The 21,748-nt window shown below is 37.2% G+C and overlaps 1 protein-coding gene across 9 annotated transcripts in view; it reads right to left on the reverse strand.

Annotated features, from left to right (window-relative positions):
• Positions 1–21,748, reverse strand: part of PPP1R9A (protein phosphatase 1 regulatory subunit 9A) — a 269,341-nt gene that overhangs the window by 44,732 nt on the left and 202,861 nt on the right. For all 9 annotated transcript variants that reach the window (XM_036328133.1, XM_036328141.1, XM_036328139.1 and 6 more), the window contains 3 exons: positions 16,880–17,035; positions 3,769–3,822; positions 658–887 (listed from right to left, as the gene is read on the reverse strand). In XM_036328133.1, the coding sequence (XP_036184026.1) occupies positions 658–887; positions 3,769–3,822; positions 16,880–17,035 (440 nt within the window). The remainder of the gene's footprint in view (positions 1–657; positions 888–3,768; positions 3,823–16,879; positions 17,036–21,748) is intronic.

The following is a 21,748-nucleotide window of genomic DNA, read 5'->3' on the forward strand; positions in this document are numbered from 1 at the left end:
GGGAAGTGGCAGGGCAGGGGGTCTTGCTCTTCAATATTTATACCCTCTGTAGTGGGGAAATTCTGTAGGTACTGAGTCTGAGAATGGAGGCGGAAACAGCCTCAGCAAGGCCCCAACTGCTGCTCTGCATGCACTGCGGCCAAGAGCCCTGCCCAACTTCAGCGAGGCTTCCTGCTTCTGAATTACAGGGATGTTTCAAGAAGAACAGAGATTTCAAATGTTTTAACTGTAACTAGCAATGATTAACAATCAAAGAAACAACTTCATGGTGTCACTGGCTGCCAAAAAAAATGATAAAACAAAGTATAATCTCCTAAAAAAAAGATAAAACTGTTTTCCAAAACTTAACATATATACAGTGGGGCCTTGACTTACAAGTGTCCCGAGTAACAAGTTTTTTGAGATACCAGCTGTCTCTCGGTGGATTCTTTTGCATTCAGTTGATAGAGTAATTTGAGTTAACGAGCTCCTTAACGAGCTCGGTCTCAGAACGAATTAAACTCGTAAGTCAAGGCCCCACTGTATTTGCTTTAACTATGCTTCTTCGAGGGATAAGTCTGAGGTCATCTTTTCTATCCCACTAGAGATGACAAGATTACTGGAGACAAACCTTTTTTATATGCATACAAGTATTTTTCAGTCGTTAGAAGTGCTTACTTTTGTTGAAAATCCTTGATCAATTTCTTTGCCTTGTTGTATTTCTTTTCCAAGGCCTGATACTGGCTTTGAGTCTCTTTGAGGTGTTCGTTGACTGTGTGGCATAGTGTTTGAGCCTCGATCCAGTAGCTCTCCAACTTCAACATTCTTTCTTTATTCTCTTCTATATTCTGTTGGAGTTGAGTTTTTTCTAGTTCCCACCTCACTTTCTCATTTTCTGCTGCCTGCAGCTGGATAAAAAAAAAAAAAAAATGTCAAGACAAAGATAATCTGGGTACATCTATACCAAAAATCCCCCACATTTTAATAGCATGGCTTTGATTAAATTCAACTGTTAGATATACTCAATCACCAAACACCTTGAGATGAGAAGCGAAAGCATTATTTTCATTATTTTACAGATTATAAAATGGAAGCCTTGAAAAGTGAAATGCTTTGTCCAAGGCCGCACATCTGATAAATGACAAAACATGGGGTTGACTCCAATTCCCATTATCTTTCCATCACTGAATGTGGTGTGAAATTCGGTGAGCAGTAAAAAATGTTTTAGGGTTTATCTAATTCTAGTCAATGAATTTCAGCAGGTTTTCCTTTAGATATATATATTTTTAAGTATAATGCGTTAAAATTTAAATGAAAAGGAGAAAGTGACAGAGCACAGTGTGGCCTATTGGTTGGCGGGGAGGGGGCTTTGGAGTGGTTTATATTGGAACTCAGCTGTCACTATTAGCCTTTAAAAAATTAATTTTTTTCAATTACAGTTTAGAGATTTTTTTTTTTTAAATGTATAATATGTAAAAAAGAGAGAGAGGAGAGACAAGCTGGAAAGAAGAAAGGGGCAGAAGCACAGTGTGGCCTGTCGGTTGGCAGGAAGGGGGCGCTCTGGAGTCATTACATTTAGATTTGAGTCCTAGCCGGGCCACTAACAGCCTTTTTTCCCATTTTATTTATTTGCTGTAATTAATTATTTTTTTCAGTTACAGTTTACATTCAATATTATTCTGTTTTAGTTTCAGAAGTACAGCAAAGTGGTTAGTAGTGCTTTACAAGAGCTCCCCTCCCCCATGCTTCAGGCAGCCACCTGGCCCCCAGGCACAGCCATCACAATGCCTTTAAATCTTGGGCAAATAACTTAAGTTCTCTAACTAGTGCATGCTTGGAACAGCTTCTTGCGCATAATAATAATCTGATAAATTTAGTTATTCTTATTTTGCTTTTATCCCTTTTGTTGATATTATTACATTCTTTATTTCAATTGACATGAACACAGTTTTTAGCTCATTATTCTGCTGGCAGTGTTCAGAGCTTTATAAACCCCAATCTGCAGGAAAGTATAAAAGATAATGTAAGTAAAAATATAAATAATTGTTGAATTAATTTAAATCCCTCCAGTGGAACAGAAAGGCAGCTTCTTATTTCCGCTTCCGGGGACTGTTAGGAATAGATAATAGTAGTCCCACCCCCTCATTTCTACAGAAACTAAGGCTGATCCTTTAGGTGAGGGGTCCAAGGTCATTTATTCACAATAACTATCTGACCTTTAAACAAGGGTTTCATCTATTTCACACACCTCGTTTAAAGTTCAAAAGCATGCAGAATCATTATATAAACTATTTTCAAATTCCAAGACATCCCAAAATCATACAGCATTCAGCAAATTTAAAAATGTTATATATATATACATATATATATATTGGCAAAACAGATTACAAAGTAAAAAGTAGCAAAAATAACATTTCAAAATTAGGCATTGTTTTATCAAAAAAGACATTAAGAGTCATAATAAAGTAAGCTAATCTATGGATCTTATATGCCAATATAATAATGAGAAAAATAAAACACTAATTTATTGGATTTTCTAAATTCAATGTTTACAGTCTAAAACATAAGCTTTGTTAAAGCACTTACAATCACAGGGAAATCTTTTCCCTAATTGTAACCGACAATTAAAGAAACACTTCTATTCTTCCATTCTGTGCCAAGAAACAATAACAACTTAAAACAGGACTGGGATTTTACTGCATCTTTTATTAAGCAATGTGTTGCACTCAAGTTGTTTATTTACTAACCATCACTAATTTAAAAATTATTATTCACAGAGCTTGGCTGATACCATGAATGATGTATAGGCATGTTTTGACTAAAGAGCTACAGAGTTATTAGCTGGGAATACCATTTAACCAAAATAGCCTTGCTAATTAATCTCCATTTAAAACACATGGAAAAACCAAAACAAGCGTTCAATGTGAACAGAAAAACAGATTGTTAGTGGTAGAGGAGGAATTATGTCTTAATTTTAAAAATACCATAAATACAATAAAGAATATTGTTTTTAAAGTAATTCAAAAGATATTTTTAAATCTCTGAAACTACATATTTGATGAAACTAGACACAATTCTAGGAATGTACAAGTACCTTATAACTTACCAACTAAAAAAAATGCCGTTTTGAGTCTTATAAATAAACTAAAAAATACATAAAACCTTCCATCATGACCTGTTTTTCCCCACAAATTTAAATAATGTGAACTAAAGGACTGAAAATTTCCAGAAGCATCTGGCACCTACAAGCAACTATTCGTATGTGAAATTTCATGATATTTATTAGAAATTGAAATTTTTTTCTATACAAAATTAATGTGCTATGTTAAAATACATTGTTCATGAGGAATAAATGAAAAATAAATGATTAAACCTATCTAAAATAAACCTACCTAAAATTTTAAAAAAATAATAAAATAGAAAGAGATACCGTCTAATAACGTGCATAAGGAATTAGTGGTCAAAATGTAATTGAGATTCATGAACCATTAAAAATATTTACTTTTTGGGGAAAGCTCTTAGGAAACTACATATGTGTAAATATGTAAACATGTATTTTTAAAATATTGTGCAATTCTCACTAAGGGGATACGGTGGTGCTCACACTCCCGTGGTGCAACTCTCACTGCCAGATTCATCCATGCATCTAACAGTGGACATGAATCTGTGACATTTGTATTCTTTCAAAGGTACGGGAACAAATCCTTTAGTCCCAGGGCTGAATTTATTCATAGCCTCCGAAGTTTAAACAGTACAATTCAAACTCCATGTACTGACTGGTGCGCTTACCTTGGTCTTCAATTTTTGAATCTCTGCTTCTGTAACTGCATGTTTGATTTGCAGCTGAAAATTGAAAAGAAAGAAATATCGGAACTAAGAAAGTCTATCTATATTTTTCAGGTCTCAGCAACTAGAAGAATATCGTGTTGCACAGCAGAAGGCCTAGAAAAGTGCTGCGAGGCAGCAGGTTGTAAATTAAAATGCCCAGTGCGGAAAAATGACTTACTAATTATACGCAGGGCCTATGGCCCACACTCCCTAACAGAGGAGTAAGTTACGACTTAATTGATCAGGGGCCAAAGAGAAGAAAACACATTTGCTTGCTAACCCTTTGCAGCTCTTCTTCAGGATTTGAATACCACGCAATTGTTTCCTTGCAGTCCTGGTTCTGAAAAGCCTAAGCAGGAAAGTCAGCCAGTGGCTGTATGAAGATGCTATCCCAAACCTGGACGACAGGTGGCGCTGTGGTACCACGAGTCACTAGTCTGAGCAGCTCTTTTGCTGCAAAGGGGGAGCTGAGGATAATGCAGTTCCACAGCGGAATCGGTGTTTATTTTTTAATTGCAGGAAAGGTACAGATCTAGATTTCTGTCCTCCAAAACATCTACTTCTGTTGAAAACCAGGGCTTCAAAAGCTTCCGCTACGAGAGCCCCTCTATTTACACATTTGTTTTGCTTCTCCCCGCCCTCCACCCCCACTTTTTTTTTCTTTTCTCTGTGAAGGAAGAAAACAACACACTCATTTCCTCCAGGGATAAATACACCAACATTTACGGAAAACAATATGTGGGGTGACAATCTCCTCTCTCAGATCCCTGGGGCCAAATGCGTTTGGAATTCAGAATTCTTCCAATTTCAGAACGGTAGAAAGAAGCATTTTTCCCTAAGTCGCTATTACCCACAGCAGGTTCTGTGGAGGCGCTCTGTAATCAAACCCACGAATATTTTTGCGTAAGACTATTTCCACTAAGTGAGGGAAAGAGAAATTGTAAATAATATCCTGTCAGCTTGAGTCATGTTTACCCCCAAATGAGTTTGCAGCAGAAGTATTTTAGAAATCTGTTTTCAGACCATATTGGATTTGGGATTGAACAAAAGGGGCTGGAAACTTCTAATATTACTGTAATCAAGTAAGCTTAAGGTTTTCTTATCAGAAAGCCAGATGGAAGGACAGAAACGCGAACCTTTGGAGATGACGCCTCAGCAACCTCAGCTCTCTCTTTAGTTTGTAACCTGCGTTTTCTTGATTTTACCTGGCCACTACGGGCATATAGGCAGAATGAAGAGGGAAAGAAGTCAGAGTCAGGCACAGGTTGACTTAATATCCGTAAACGCCAATGAATAAAAGCTCAGACCCTGGGAGCCCCCAGCTCCTAGCAGAGGGCTCCCTCCTGGGCGCTCTCGGGCTCCTGCTCGGTTGAAAGCCTTGGGGTCTGCCCCGCTGCAGCGCTCACTGCTCTCGCCAGGTCCTACGCCCTGAGGGGTGACCTTGACAGCTGTTCACATTCAGTTCTGCCCCACGCACATCACTTACCTTACTCTCCCGCTCGGGGACCTGGCGGCTCCTGCGGTCTCGCCCGCGTGGCTCTCGCGCTTTTCACCCTCGCTGGTTCCCAGGGGCCTCTGCACGCTACCCGGGAAGAAACACCTGGGACCCGACAATGCCAGGCAACCCAGCCTCACACGCCCGAGTGCCCAAGTGGACACTCCAACTGTGGGCCCTCGGATGAACACAGCCCTGCAGAATGCCTAGCCTTATGCTTCTGCACTCACGTGAGATGGAAAACTAGGCTCCTGGCCAGACACTGACCCGGCCCAATGCTCACAGTGAACTGCTGAGAAAACCAGGATTTGGAGCCTTGATCTTCTGGTGCCTGACCCAGTGCCATTTCATTAGAGATTAATTCAACAGGCATTTATTGAAGAGCTGTTATGTGCCAGGTGACGTGAAAATAACTCTTTCTCCTTCCAATAAATACCACTGTTAATCTACCCTACCAATATGAATAAACTAAAAATGGCAAAAGTGCTTAGATGTTAGACATGATACATTAATTATACATAAACATAAATATATTCATGCACGCACACATACACACATATATGGCTGTAAGGAATTGTTTCCCATGGAGACCTTGCACTTCAGTGTGCACACACTTGGGCACCCAGCAAATCCATGTGTCTAACTGGAATATGTGCAATTATTATTGACAAGATCGAGTCCTTGCTCTTTCTACCACGTGCCAAGTGTGAAGAGGGCAGCAGGTCCTCAATGTCCATTTCACTGTGGACGGTTGTTTCACTATAATATTGATGAGCTACCGAACTTAACTCATTTTTATCAATTAGTCACAGTTCTAAGAACCTACCTACGACGTTAAATGAGGACCTACTGTAGTTAAGTTACATTGATTGAATTCACCTCAGGCCTGTCATGTAATGATGTTGGAAAGTTATTTAACCTCTCTTACCTTCATTTCCCCCATCTGTAAAATGAAGTTCCTCATAGGTCTCACCCTTCCTTATTGGGTCAGTTGTTAACAATTAATCAGTCCTCTATAAAGGTAGCCAAGATTAAGAAAGAGTGAACAGAAGAGGTCAAATATGATTACCTCAATGCCACTTGTCAGTAAAAAGTGTTAATGCTGTACAGTGTCACACCTGAAATATAACAGACACCTCTGCTTCTAGCTGAAGAGTGGCAAGAAGTGAAAAGGGCAGATCTTACAATGAGCACTGCCACTATGGGTGAGTGCCACGTTTTATGTTCTCACTGGTAATCCCTGTAGGACAGTGGTTCTCAACCATGGCTGCACGTTAGAATCACCTGGGAATCTTTTTAAAATCCTGATTTCCGGGCCTCATCCTCTGGAAATTCTGTTTCTTTGTTACTAATGTTGTGGCCCCACCCCATAACAAAGAAACAGAAATTCCGGAGGATGAGGCCCGGAAATCGGGATTTAAAAAAAATTCCCAGGTGATTCTAATGTGCAGCCACAGTTGAGAACCACTGCTGTAGGAGAACTGGGCACACTGCACGCAACGTGTCCAGACTTTGGATTTTCTCTGCTCAATTACTGTGGCCTCTAGCAAGCTGCTTCTCTGGGCCCCAGCCTCCCATTTGAAAAATGAGGGGCTGAATGGGAAGAACTCCAAGGCCCTTGCAAGTACTACACGTGTGACATTTATGAAATCGAGAGCCCGGAGATGGCTGTCGTGGATGCAGAGTCTAAGTTCCTGTCCAAAACCAGCATTTTCATTCCTATGAATGTACATGACAGATTAACGCACCGATGTGTGGGATAAACTTAGGACACCAGGCAAGCTGGTCTTCAGTTACCCTACCCCTCCTACCTCACCTAAATGGGTGACAGAAGAGAGCTGAACTCATTAGCAGAACCCTGATAAAAGCTTTGAGTGTTCCTAAGTGCAGCCAAAGGCTTTAGATACAAGAAAGCAGAATGAAGTAATTATTCAGAAGATGGACAAAAGTTTTGGTGCAAAGTATTCTTAGTACTGACAGGCCTAAAATTATAGATATGCAATTATTTTAATCCTGTATGGACATTAAAAGAATTTCTACAAATTTATCACTATTAACAAGAAAAGCATAAAAAATAAACTAATTGAACTCTTTCATTTTATAGGGAAAGAAAGTGTGTTTTAGTAGCTTAAGTTGCAGAGCTAACAAGTATCAAAGCCAGGTTTTATAAATTTCAGTCCATGGTTTTTTCCACGGGGACCCTTTATCTTTTTTATCATTTCCTTCAGCATTGCCCATGAGACTGAGGGAAGCAAGACAGGCACTATTAATCACATTGTTCAGATGGGGAAAGGGGCTCAGAAGTTACATGGCTTCTTCCAGTCCCCAGATGCGTGGTGGAGTGGAAATTATCCCAGGTCTGATGCCCCCGACTGTGTTCCCCGACTGTGCACCTAATCTGAACCAGTTCTGGGATACATTTTTTCATTTAAGCCTCACAAAAAACCCGGCAGCATATGTCATGATTGTCACCTCCAGATGAGAACGCATTTCTCTGAGTGGAAACCATGGGTTACTCTGCTGGCCTCTGAGTATCCTGACACTGACTACCAAGTGCTGCTCAAGCATCTGCATGCCAGGCTGGCATCAGACCTCTACTTTACGTCATGCAATGTCAGCCTAAAGCAACGAAGCTTGTCCTACTACACTTGAGGAAATAAAAATATTAAACCCAGCTAATGATTCTTTCTGTCATGATAATTAGACGGTCCCATTCTCAGTATGGCAAAGTCATGAAAACTATACCCTCCACAAGTACTTAAACATTAAGATGAATTCTGAGAAATAAAAGATCTAGAACTTAGGAATTAATTAGGAAATTCTGGTATAGAGTGACCAAGAGGTAACCGAGTAAAACTATTTGTTGTACTACGTATTTTATTAAGTTAACTGAAAACATAAGTTTTAAAAAATGTGACAATTAAGTTTTAACAACAATCTTGTCTTAGAAACCAAGACTGTATCAAAAACTTCTATATGGAACATTCAAATGATAATGCTTTGTTCTTAATATTAAAAATTGTAGAAATAGAGAATACTTTTTAAAAACTTGAAGATAAACCCTAGCAAAAATCAACAAACATAAAAAAATGTAAAACATAAAACAAGATGAGCTCAATTAGGCCTTGAATAATTAAACAACAAATTTGTAACAATTTAAATTGCTAGATTTTCTTAGATAGTATTTTTAAATTTTACAATAAAGATAGAAACCCATACCTGAAACCTATATGATCATGTCAACCAATGTCACCCCAATAAAATTAAAAAGTAAATAAAAATTAAAAATAAAATTTACAATAAAACAAAGTGCTGCAATTAGATTTATGCTAAAACTAGTGTGTTTATCCAGGAACTATAAACAAAAGTAGCACATTATTAACATCAGATAAATAATACTGAAAAATTTTTAAGTCAGCCCTGGCGGGTGGCTCAGTTGATTAGGGTGTCATCCTGTACACCAAACGGTTGCAAATTTGATTTCTGGTCATGGCACATAACCTACGTTGTGGGTTCAATCTCTGGTTGGGGTGCAACTGATCGATGTAGCTCTAACACATTGATGCTTCTAACTCTGTCTCTCCCTCTCTCTCTAAAATCAATAGAAACATATCCTTGGGTGAGGATTAAAAAAGTCTTTTAAGTCATATTTTATGTGCTTTCAACATAACATTGAAATAGATAACACAATACATTATAATGAGGTGTAATTTTACTAAATGGCTCTGTAAGTTAAATGGGAAAAATTAATAAGGATATGGAAGGTATAAAACACATCACTTTTATCACAAATACCCATATTAATCCTATCTAATAATAGACAAAAATGGTAAGTGACCATACCTTCGCTACACCTCCCATTGGCTAATCAGCGTGATATGCAAATTAACCGCCAACAAAGATGGCGGCTAATTTGAATACTGCAGGCAGGGCAGGACAGCGAGAACCGCCAGCGCGCCGCCATCTAGGGCTGGCCGGCTGTCCCGGGACCCCATCGGCGGGTCCCCGGCGGCAAGGCATGCCCGCCACAGAAAGCACCAGCAGCCGGCCGTGCCTTGCCGCCCCGGGACCCCATCGGCGGGTCCCCAGCGGCAAGGCAGGCCTGCCCCAGAAGCCACAGAGCCATCTGATATGGCAGTAACTCTATCAGTAAGCACGGTGAAAGTCAGTGGCATAAATGCACCAATTAAAAGACAGATTATGAGGGTGAATCAAAAACAAAACCCACTTTAAATATAAAGACACACATAGATTAAAAGTAAATGAATTAAGCTGCAGCCTGTTTTGCTCAGTGGATAGAGCATTAGCCCGTGGACTGAAGGGTCCCAGGTTAGATTCCAGTCAAGGGCATGTACCTCAGTTTCTGGCTTGATCCCCAGTCCCTACCAAAGCATGTGCAGGAGGCAACCAATCAATGTGTCTCTCCCTTTCCCTTCACTCTCTCTAAAATTTAATGGAAAAATATCCTTGGGTGAAGATTAACAGAAACAAAGTAAATGGATTAAGTAACATTAAAGATATTATAAGAAAAACATATTCCAAATTTTGTTAGTTGTATAATGGTTATGCTTAAATTATTAACACCTAAGAAATTGGGTGAAGGGTACATATAATATGCTGTAGTATTTTATAGTTTTTTTTGACATGTATGAGATTATTTCAAATTAAAATATTAAAAAATTAAAAATTAATAAAATATTAATTGAAATGTGTATGCATTACATGAAAAATCTCCTAAATTATGCTTCTAGCATAATTTATTAAATTTTGCTAAAATTTACAAGGGTTCAATTAAAAATTATCTTAATTCTAAATGATGTAATACAAAATATATAATAGTGCAGTTATAAGCACTTATCTGAAAATAAAAACTTAAAGAAGTGAATTTAAAGAAGGGATTAGCCAAAGAAAATATATGCACAACCCGTGGACACAGACAACAGTATGGTGATGGCCAGAGAGAAGTGGGGGACAGAGCTGGGTAGAGGAGGCAAAAGGGGGGAAATAGGGACATCCTATCTATAATAATAAAAGCGTAATATGCTAAGTAGACTGGAGGTCCTTCCGGGTGCCTGCCTGCGGCCAGAGGGAAGCTGGTGCCAGCAGCCAGGGGAAGGAAGGCCTACTCTTGCATGAATTTCGTGCATCAGGCCTCTAGTATAATAATAATAAAAGGCTAATATGCACATTGCCTGAACAGCAGAATGACCAGTTGCTATGATGCGCACTGGCCACCAGGGGGCAGACACTCAATGCAGGAGCTGCCCCCTGGTGGTAAGTGCACTTCCACATGGGAAGTGCCACTCAGCCAGAAGCTGGCTCATGGCTGGCCAGCGCAGTGGTGGTGGCAGGAGCCTCTCCCACCTCCATGGTAGCACTAAGAATGTCCAACTAATGGTTTAGACCTGATCCCTTGGGGGCTTAAGCCTTTAGTTGGACATCCCCCGAGGGCTCCCTGGCTGCCAGAAGGATGTCTGACTGCAAGCTTAGGCCTGATCCCCCGGGGAGTGGGCCTAAGTTGACAGGTGGACATCCCCCAAAGGGTCCTGGACTGTGAATGGGCGCAGGCTAGGCTGAGGGACTACCCCCCGAGTGCACAAATTTTTGTGTACCGGGCTTCTAGTCTATAATAAAAACATTATCTTAAAAAATAAAAACATGTAAAAACAATATTATCTGACCACAATGTAAGAAAGCATTAAATTAATGCAAAAAATACCAATTAAAAACTGTTTCCTCATTTATTCAAGTCAAAGCAAAATGAAAATAGTAAAAATGAAAAATATAGACTTATTTGCAAAAAATGATGACAAGAAGAACGCATATTTAAATTAAAATGAAAGCTGTGGTCAAAGGCCTAATCAGAGAGAGATACATAGTTTTAAGTGCTTTTGTGTTTAAACAATAAAGTATTACAATAAATTATTTATTGCAATACAATAGAATAAAAGAAATTAAACATTCCTAAGGATAATAATGATGGAACTAATAAAAATAAGTAAAAGTAGAAATGACTAAATTATATAGAAGAAAACTTCCAGTTTAGTACAACATAGCAAAGTAACAAAAGCTATTTATTGTCTTCCCTGAATTTAACTTTGGAGATGCCACAAGAAAAAAGAAGGAATACTAATAGGCTTCAGGTTGTCATTCATCAATTAACAAAAAGCTTGTGAGGCACTCTAAGACACAGATGTTTTTAGACATTTGGAGGGAAAATGAAGATCTGAAGCAAGAAAATGTCAGCAACCAGAGGTAAGCCTGCATCTAGAGGTAAATCAAAGACAATCTATTTCATTGCTCTGGAGTTTAGATATCCTGGCCACTAACTTAACCTGTGGTTCCATGTGGTAAAGGAGCAGCACTAGAACAATGGTGAATTAACATCAGGACAGTACTGAAATCCTATTAAAGTTGGGAAGGAGTACAGGTACGAAGGAACTACGTATTCTGTAAAAAGGCATACCTATAAATATAATTAACTGAAACTTCTGAAATGCAGAAAAACTAGAGAGGAGAAGTGGATGAGAGTATGCTATGGCTATTATTTTGTTAAATGGTAATGACAGAGCTATTGATCTGTTCTCTATAATGATAGGAGAAAATAACTAAAGGCTCAGTGAAAGTAACTCGGAAAAAACCTCTAGAAAAAAAGAATAAAATGTTTAACTTTTAGGCAGCAGATGAAAATTTTATGTATCTAATGATAAATAGGTAAAAGGATAAAACAAAAACAAGAAGAAAAGATGGAAATTGTAAAATATGAAATAATTCAGCAGATTTAAGTTCTAATATTACAGTGATTAAAGTAAATATAAATAGGTTAAACTCACCAATTAGCTGACGAAGACTCCCAGGGAAGTTAGTACAAAGGTAAGATTTAGGAATAGGTGGACTACAGAAAACAGATTTGAATAAGAAGGTACAGAATGACTAAAAACAAAAAATATATAGAAAATAGATGCTTTGAAGTAAATATGAAGCAAAAGAAAGGCAGTGTTGAATTTTTACAATCAGATAAATTAGAATTTGGGGTAAAATGCATCATAAGCTACAAGAGAGGTGTTGCAATAAACCATGAAGTTGTAACAATCCTGAACATATATGTACATAGCAACAAAGATTTAAAATATATAAAACTATAATCGACAGAATTATAAGAAAAAAACTATAGCTTTTGATTTATCATATACTTTTCAGAATTAGTTGATAAGACAAAATGCAAACTGGGCTATAGAAAAATGTGTTTGTATTATTACTCTGATGTAAATGAAAAACATATAATTTTCACACCCAAAATAGAATATGAGTGCTTTTTGCATCCATGAGGAATATTTAAACAAACCTGTTTATGAATTAAGCTACAAACGCCTTGACAATTCTAAATAGCTATTATTTGGAATATCTTTTCTGACCAGAGTTAGAACCCAATAACCAAAGAATAGCAAAATACAGTTCCATATGTCTAGAAAATAAAATATTCCACTAAATAATTTTTGTTAAAGAAGAAGTCCCAAGAGAAAATAGATCAAAGTGACAATGGCATTCTAAATGTAAAAAATTCTGACATGTAGCTAAAACAATATTCAGAAAAAATTATACATGTAAATTATGTTTACAAATACTTACAGAATGCAGGAGTTATCAAAAATAAATGTATTGGTATTGATTAATACCAATAAAGGAGACAAAATGACAAATAAAGATATTGGTAGGAAGTAATAAAACAAGTATTTAAAAAAATTTTAAAGTATTTTTTAATTTAAAAAGAAAATAGAAACATAAAAGATAACATTACAAATAAAATTCTAGAAAAAAACAACTAAAAAGTGAAACTATTCAAATAAAGAAAAAAAGAATAAAAGTAACTAATTATAGATATTAAAGATTTCAGTACTTTATTTTTTAATTTAATTTTATTGTTTAAAGTATTACAAATAGTAGTACATATGGAAAATTATATTATAAAATATGTTACGAAATATGGGAAATACATTTGAAATGTATTTTTGAGAAATGCAAATATATCAAAATTGGCCCAAGAAAAATCTGAAACCTTGGATAGAGTATTAACCATTATAAAAGGTACTTAAAATCTTCCTCCATGAAGGCACAGATGGTTTTATAGCTGAGTAATGACAAACTTTCAGGGAAGAGTAATTTCTACCTTATGCAAGTCATTAAGTCTCTTATTAAAGTCATTTCTGAAAATAGAAAAGTAAAGAAACCTTGTTAACTTATATCAAAGCGACTATAAGCTTTGTGGCAGCTTTTGGTTAATCCACTCTAGTGAAGACTTTCTGTTACAGGTGAGCACTTATGTAACTAATAAGGGGACTATAAATTTTTAGAGGTCAGAAAAAAAAAAAGACTTGAATTAAACAGTTATATTCCATAAGCTGGGATTAAAAATGTCAAAGTGGCCAAAACCGGTTTGGCTCAGTGGATAGAGCGTCGGCCTGCGGACTGAAGGGTCCCGGGTTCGGTTCCGGTCAAGGGCATGTACCTGGGTTGCAGGCACATCCCCAGTAGGAGATGTGCAGGAGGCAGCTGATTGATGTTTCTCTCTCATCTATGTTTCTAACTCTCTATCTCTCTCCCTTCCTCTCTGTAAAAAATCAATAAAATATATATATATAACTTTCTACACAAAACTTCTCTAAAAAAAAAAAAAAAAAGTCAAAGTGATAAAAATGCCAGTTTTCTGCAAGTTAATTTACTAGGTTAATGTAATTACAATCAAAATTACAGAGAAGTTTTTTCCCCCAAGGGAATTAATAAAGTGATTCATATGTTTTCTTGAATAAGTTGAAAAGTAAAGGAATATCTGAAGTTAGATAGACCTGAATTATTCCAACAATGTTTAATACATATTCTAATAATACTTCAGCAAAGAATGAGAAAATGGAACAGAATATGAAGGCCAAAAGCAGTCCAGAGTGTAAACACACAAATTCAGTAGCTAATAATGCTGAACCTCCAACAAGAGGGAAAGGGGTAAATCAGTGTTTAACAAAAGTGTGAGCCATCTTGTTTACTATTTGAAAAAATTAAGCTAAGGTACTTGTCCTGTTGTACACAAAAATTTCCAGGATATGCTTAATAGCATTCATTCACCAAATATTTAATCACTATCTTCCCAGGACTGTGCAAAGGCTGAGGATACAACAGTGAACAAAGCCAGAGGAGCTTAGAGTTTACTAGGAAGATACAGAATAGGCCAAAAGCAGGACTGATTGAGATGTCAGTGTAAAGTGCTTTGCCCAAATAGCATGACATGTACTTTTACTTGAAATAATGTAATTAAGAGAAGCCTCTGTAATGTGAGACTTTGTATAGATTCCAATAAGCATGACTACCCACCTCCATCCCAGGTTTTGTGCATAATCTTATCAAAAATATCTGGTGCTATACAGTATTTGGACCTGTATCGTAATCACCTAACCAAAGTTAAAACTAACAGTGGCACTGTATGAGATACAGATGCTATGGAAGAGTGCCATGTAGTTGATACTCAATGGCAATCTCCCAAATATGTTAATGGTAAATATAAAACAAAAGAAAATCAATAAATTAGAAGTGAAATGATGTGGTATTTGGTTTGAGGATGTCAGTTAATCTAGAAATCCCTTATGAGAAATGGTCCTAAGATAGGCACTGCTGTATGTAAGGGAATTCTGAGTTTTGTGAACATTACAGAATAGTGTACTTTGTTGTACTGAGACAGTCACACCTGATTTAGAACTAGGAATAGTTATAAATCATATGAAAAATCCCTGTATTTTCCCTCAAGGACTCTGTGGTCTATATAAATGAAAATGGTTCAACCTGACTAATAATAATGGGTGGAAAGGAATGGGCACTCTCAACTCATAAGTACATTTCTGCATCAACCAAAAAAGCCATTCTGGTTCAATTTCACATTAAATATCCCAAGTCCCCCCAAATATTCATATTCTTTGATTTAATAATTCCAGTGTGAGAAATTATCCTAAAGACAAGTGCAAAGGTATTTACTGCAATTTTACTTTTAATAATAATAATCATAAGAAGACCTGGAAGTAAAGAAAATATTCCCCCAAAAAGGAATTAGAAAGATAAATCATGAAAAATCCGTAAGATGAAATAGTGAAGAAGCATTCGTTATGGAAGAACATTTGGTGACGTGGGAAAATCCTAACACTACAAATTTAAATATAAAGAGTAGGAATTCAACACACTCTATATCATATAATCCCAAATACCACAACATTGGGATTATGAGAGATTTTTTATATTTATGTAATTTTGTATTTTCCAAAACTCTAAAATGAACTTAAGTTTGTTGGTTTGTTTGTTTTTACATAAAAACTTATACTTGAAAAGTATATTTACCTTGATAGTGGTCTCAAAGATGTAAATTTTGTCATAGGAATTAAAAAGGTAAGTCAACATTTTAGGTATATAAAGCATAACATCAGAATGTATAAACTTGACCTATTTATGATATAGCAAAATTAAAAATTCCAAATGAAAATTAGAAACTACAAATAAAATCAGTAATCACAAATCTGCAATTATCAAATTTACTTTTCAAGTATAGGACAACATTCCCCTACCCCCACCCTCCCTCACCCCCGCCCCCAGAAGTGGTCAAGTCCCTAACAGACTTGAAACAACACAGAACAGTGGTTTTCGAGCCTCAGTGCTTCATGATTATTTGGAGAGGCTGTAAATAATAACATACTGTACTTGTCTTCACAATGGAGGATGTTCCCTAAAACAATGAAGAATAAATTGCCTGTGGACACATTCACCACTATTTCTCTTTTAGGTCTTGGAGTTATGAGTAGTTCAGACAGCTCCTGCCTTGAGAGCACTGATCTCAGGTTTCAAGAGGCATCTCTCAGACTCCCCTGCCTGTCTTAGACTCATGGGAGGTATCAGCAGAAAGAGAGAAGGGACTGGGTATACATCACCCTTGCCCCCAAGATGTAGTTTTTAGCAGTGGCTGCATCTTACAAAGCTGCAGATGTTGAATGGCCCTCTTTCCAAAAAGGTCATCTCCCTCTTTACCATTAAGCCAAAAGATGGCAACAGCTTCACCTTCCCTTGGTAGTTCCACTAGCTTTGTTTGAAGTTCATTCACTACTTTCTTCAATTAAACCATTTGGTTATATCATCTGACTGCTGTTGGGACCTTATCTATTTTAGGAAAAGGAAAAAAAAAAAAACACCCAACTTCTTAAAACCACTGTCTTAGAGGAAAGCGTATCACAAGGTCCCCAAACTCTTATAAAACTGAAAAAATATAACATGAACTTATCATGAAAACTGCACATTTAAGCTACAGCTTGAAATTATGGAATAGGCAAGTTGTAAGCTGTCACTATGACAAATAACAAGGGTTTAAATTAATGATTGTAGAGCAAGAGCCACTTAAATTTTACCTTGAAATTCAATGTGATTCAAGATAATTCTTTATGAAAAGGCTCTATTATGAAAACTGATAAATCTTACTACATTTTTCAAACAAAAATACATACTTAATAATGAAATGGACAGCTATAAAAAGTACTTTGCGGACCAGCAGCTTACCTCTTTGAACTTGTGACTGAGCTTGGTGGTGTCCAGGTCTGATGGAGAAAACATGTCCTCGTTCTCGGGCAGCTCGAAGACTTCAATGGCCATGTCACTGCCGGGAAGGGTGGGCCCCTCCTCATCCTCCTCTTCATCGGTGGCATAGTCTCCTGTCTGGAAGGAAGGGGGTTTCAGAACTCTAGCTGCCCTCCCCCAGGGAGAGACGGGTGATTTGAAAATAGTTTTTATAAAAGAGAAATAAAGTGGTAAAAGTGTAAGTAGGCTTTTAAGTCAAGCATGCCTCATGCAGCCGATGTTATAAACAAATGTTAGTTCAAAAACTCAAAGTGACATGTCTATGCCATGTATAAGTGCATTTCTGAAAAGCTACTGTCATCATCAGCATCTCTAGCATAGCAACAAGAATTGCTCTTAATCTAAGTATTTGATGGTTTTATTAAATAAAATAACTCCTTTAAATTCTCATCGCCCATGTGAATAAGTCACCCGATACTAGGCGCGCGGAAAAAGGAAGGGGAGATCAAAAGATTCATAGAATTGAAAGGGACCTTAATTAAATCCTACAAAAGTGTAGTAGATGAATTCACCTGAACTGTAGAATGCAATCATTCTGTCTCATTTATTTAGCTAATGTGGTTAACTACTGACCTAAAGGATAACCCCAAGGTTTCTAAATTTACAGTCCACATGAGTGTATTGTTTTGCCTGCAGAGTACTATGATAAATCTTAGCATTTCGTCAATGCTAAAAAAAAAAAAAATTCACATAATATTCTAGGTTTCCAGTTTTTCTTGAGAAAGCACATTATAACATGATAACAATTAGCCAGAGTCAGCAATAGTTACCCCTTTTGGCTGGGTCACACACTTTCTAATACACCACAACTTCTGTAACTCCATATTGTTCCATGCTCTTACCTTCCCTCCTTCATGATATCCGCAGGCCCCTAAGGTATCTGAGTTCATGACCCTGGGATAAATGTTCCTCCTCACCACTAACTTCCTTAATATTAAAAGGTAGCTCTGCTCCTGGCAACATCGGGCTATGAGATGCTAATTCAAAATAACTGTTTGAGATCTATAGCTTATGATATAATTGAAAGATAAATCACTGATTCAACAAAAAACAAAGTTCATTTAATTCATCTTTGCTCCTTCAGGTAGTCCCATCTAAAACATAAAACAGATAAGTCATATTGCCTTTAAAAAAACTTTCATAAACAGTGTAGTGAGTGATCTATTCCTTTGGTTAAATAGGCTTTTAGCATCTGATTGCTTTTTTCTTTTTTTCTTTTGGTTCTGTGCTATGCTCTTGCTAGAGTTGAAACTCCATTTCTTTCACTATGTTTGCATATGAAGTAAATATGATCATGAACCTCAATGTAATAATTCCTCACGTCTGGAAGATCACTATTAAACTGCCGTTCCGACTTCTCCTTTTGAGGTAAAACAACTGCAGAATTCTCATGGGTCTCCGTCTCTGTGATTATCTCTGAACCCGTGTTCTGATTCTAAGTTTTCCACATTCCTCTTAAATCACGGAGCCCAGAAGTAGACACAATTTCTAGTAAGGAATCCGAGGGCCATTGTTCACAATGAACAAACTGTCTTGGCATTCTTCAGACTCTACTTCCCACACAGAGGTTGTTATCATGAAGACCTTGACTGGGGTGGCATTTGTATAAAAGTACCTGGAAGTCTAGGGCTCATCAGAAACCAATGTTTAAAAAGTCCAAGCTATAACTACCATTCCCAGTGTCCTAGGCCCCGACAGGAAACGTAGCTGAAGAGTGGGGCTGGTTGGTTCCAGAGAGCTCCCACTTGTTGGTATAATTAGATCCTACAAATCTTAACAGAACTCTTACTCCAGATTTGATACTGGGTGTTGTTGTTTTTTTCTGTGATAGTCTGTAAATTAATTCACCTCCAATTTCTATATGTATTTAGAACCAATAGAAACTTTATAAATCCAGCTGATGTTAATCAGTAGGAATGTAGCAGGGCTGGTACGTGCACAATCTCAAGACACCTTGCTGAGAGTTTTGATTTAGAGACATAAAACGCTGTGCTTGTTTTTAACCCTATAATTATAACTAGCAGCACAGCCACACTTTTATTATGAAGGCCTAAACCAGGTATATAAATTTACTTCTATATCATCAATGTGATGAATATCATGAGTGACTCAATAAAATCTTAAGCTAAATTTAAAGTCTGACAATGATGTAGCACATTTTAAACATAAGAGTTGAAATGTACATTATCTTCATAAATGTACGTTATTAAGAAGTCTTCCTCTTGATTCTTTTATTTTTTGACTTCGCCAATTTTCTGTCTCAATATCCAAATTACCTGCAACTCTGCTAAAATACTTTTTATTTTTCATTTCATCTTTTTATTTACTAACATTGCTCTTTCTAATTAGTCTTATAAGCATGCTGAGGATCAGATATGTCTTTTACTGTCTTGATTATATGAATTACTTATTAGAGGCTCTGGATAGAGAGTTTAAAAACTCATGTTGCTGTTCTCCCTCACCGATCAGTTACTGTTCCCATCCCGAACCAGCTTTAGAATAAAGGAGGCATTTACTACAGAACCTCAAACATCTAGGAGTTTAACAGTTACATCTAGTAGACTAAGGATAATGTGTGCATCTGATTCTTTTATCTACTTTGAAAATGGGCATTACTTTTACGGTAAATCTGCAAGTGAAATAAATTACATAGAATGATATGTCAGCAGAATTCCATAAACTTCAAAATTAGATTGAACTGAATCTGAAGTTTACAAAGGATGATGGACAATGATGTGGAAAAAAGCAACTGCTACAACAAAGTATTCCATCGGCATCCAGTTCCTTATCTTTATTTCTAGCCAGTTTCAACATCTTTCATAAACAGACTCTTGAAGAGTTCTTTGTCCCAGCTTGCAAGTATACTTTAAATGAGGCAAGAATAGTTCTTCGTGTAAGGAGTGAAGGGACAGTACATGTTCCTTTTCATCCCCTTGTTTGCCTTCTTGCTTATTAGCTTATACTTTTTAATAGCCCGCCCCCCAAAAAAGGGGGCAAAAAGTTAATAACAATTATTTTTATAACTTACTGTGTGCCTGACACTTACATTTCTTAAAAACTGGATGATATAGGTTATTACTATGCCATCTTAATTTGAGGAAACTGAGACTCAGAGACTTTACCCAAGGTTAGACATTCAATTGTGTGCTTGAAGCTACATCTAACATATTCCAAAGCCCACGCTCTTTTTCCTATGCGATGCTGCCTGCAGTCTACATGAGCTAAAGCTCTGCAGATAAAAAAACAGAAAGACATTCCTTTCATATTTCCCCAGCCAAAACCCTAGTGTATAATCCTGTTGTGTTGAGATTCCCCTTCCACATCTTTGAACATTATCATTCAATTCACTTTGAAGATTTGAAGAGTGTCTCTGATGAGCTCCAAAGTTCTTATCCTCTTCTTTTCTCTCATAACATGCTCACCCTGGGCAAGAGAAATCTCCTTCAAAAGATTTAGCTTACGGACCGGCTGACTGATGTTTCACGCACTCTTTCTTATGTAAACCAGAACTATAGCGTACAGTCTGTAGAATTACTGCAGTGTCTTAAAGTGGACAAAAACCCTATTTGCAAGGCAGAATGAGTGTAACATTCCGCTAGGTGTCTATGGTTTATATCTCTTACATTTCCTTCTCACATCTAATTTTCTTGAGCTACCAGTCTTTACTGAATCTTCCCTAAGCATTTTATCTCATTTTCACAGACACACTTCCTTTACACTCATATTACTTACAGAATTAGATATTTCATTAAAATACACATTTATAATAATAAGTAGAGCTGTTCTGCCTCTTAGTAAACATGTAACTTTTGACTGGTGGGGGCAGAAGCGAGTGGACGCACTAGAGCCCTAACACCCAGGAAGGCTGAGGATCTCAGCCCGGGTTGTACAGAGGAACAGACAGATCTGTCATGTTGGTGAGGTGGTTAAATGGCGACCAATGAAAGAATCTTGGTTTTGAAGTTTCCCAGGCCTATGGTCAAATCCTGGCTCTGTGATAACAAGGCTGTCATGAGATTAAATCAGATGGCGCCTGTGAAGTGTTTGTGAAAGTCCGGCACATGGTAGGTGCTCAAAATGAGCAATTGCAGCTTGTTGCTGCTGCTGGTGCTAATACTGTAACAGCAACATGCTAAAGCTCTCCAATCTATCTCATATCCGGACATCTGCTAATATAATGTCCTAAACGACCTCGCCACTAGAGTCTTTTATAAGCAAATCGGTCAGTCATTTCTGAAGTAAATGTCTCTATCCCGTAAACTTGCTCATCCTCTTATATTCCTGGTTTTGGAGTAGATACCAGCTTCTATCCCAGAAAACATCCAGGCCTCTGTTCTCGTCATGTAACTGGATCCCCTCCTACCCCAGTGATCAGAAGTGAATACCCATCTACTTAGCACATCCTATGAAGCTTCAGTCTTAAGACTCTTCTAATTCAACCCTTTATGTTTCTGCTACATGTCTTATATCACTCATAAAAGTTGGCTATTTGAGAATGCTGGGTAGGGTTTATTCCTGCAATGCCAGGGTGGCTAGCACACTGCTTGGCACATAGGAGGCACTAAAGAAATGTTTGCTGAATAAATTAATAGTCATAGCTACATCTGCATAGCATGGCAGAGCCTAATTTTCCTGCTAATTCTCAGCTTTCAAGTAAGAAATACAGTGAAGCACAGCTGTAGCTGGGGCCCAAGTGACCCTTTGGGGGATTTTCTCTTGTTGTTAGGCTCAACCATTAGCAGTAATTTTTGCTGTAGCAATGTTTGCTCTGGTAAATTCAGGGAAACTAAA

Source organism: Myotis myotis, unplaced genomic scaffold (assembly GCF_014108235.1).
Source record: "Myotis myotis isolate mMyoMyo1 unplaced genomic scaffold, mMyoMyo1.p scaffold_m19_p_11, whole genome shotgun sequence".
NCBI classification, from domain to species: Eukaryota; Metazoa; Chordata; class Mammalia; order Chiroptera; family Vespertilionidae; genus Myotis; species Myotis myotis.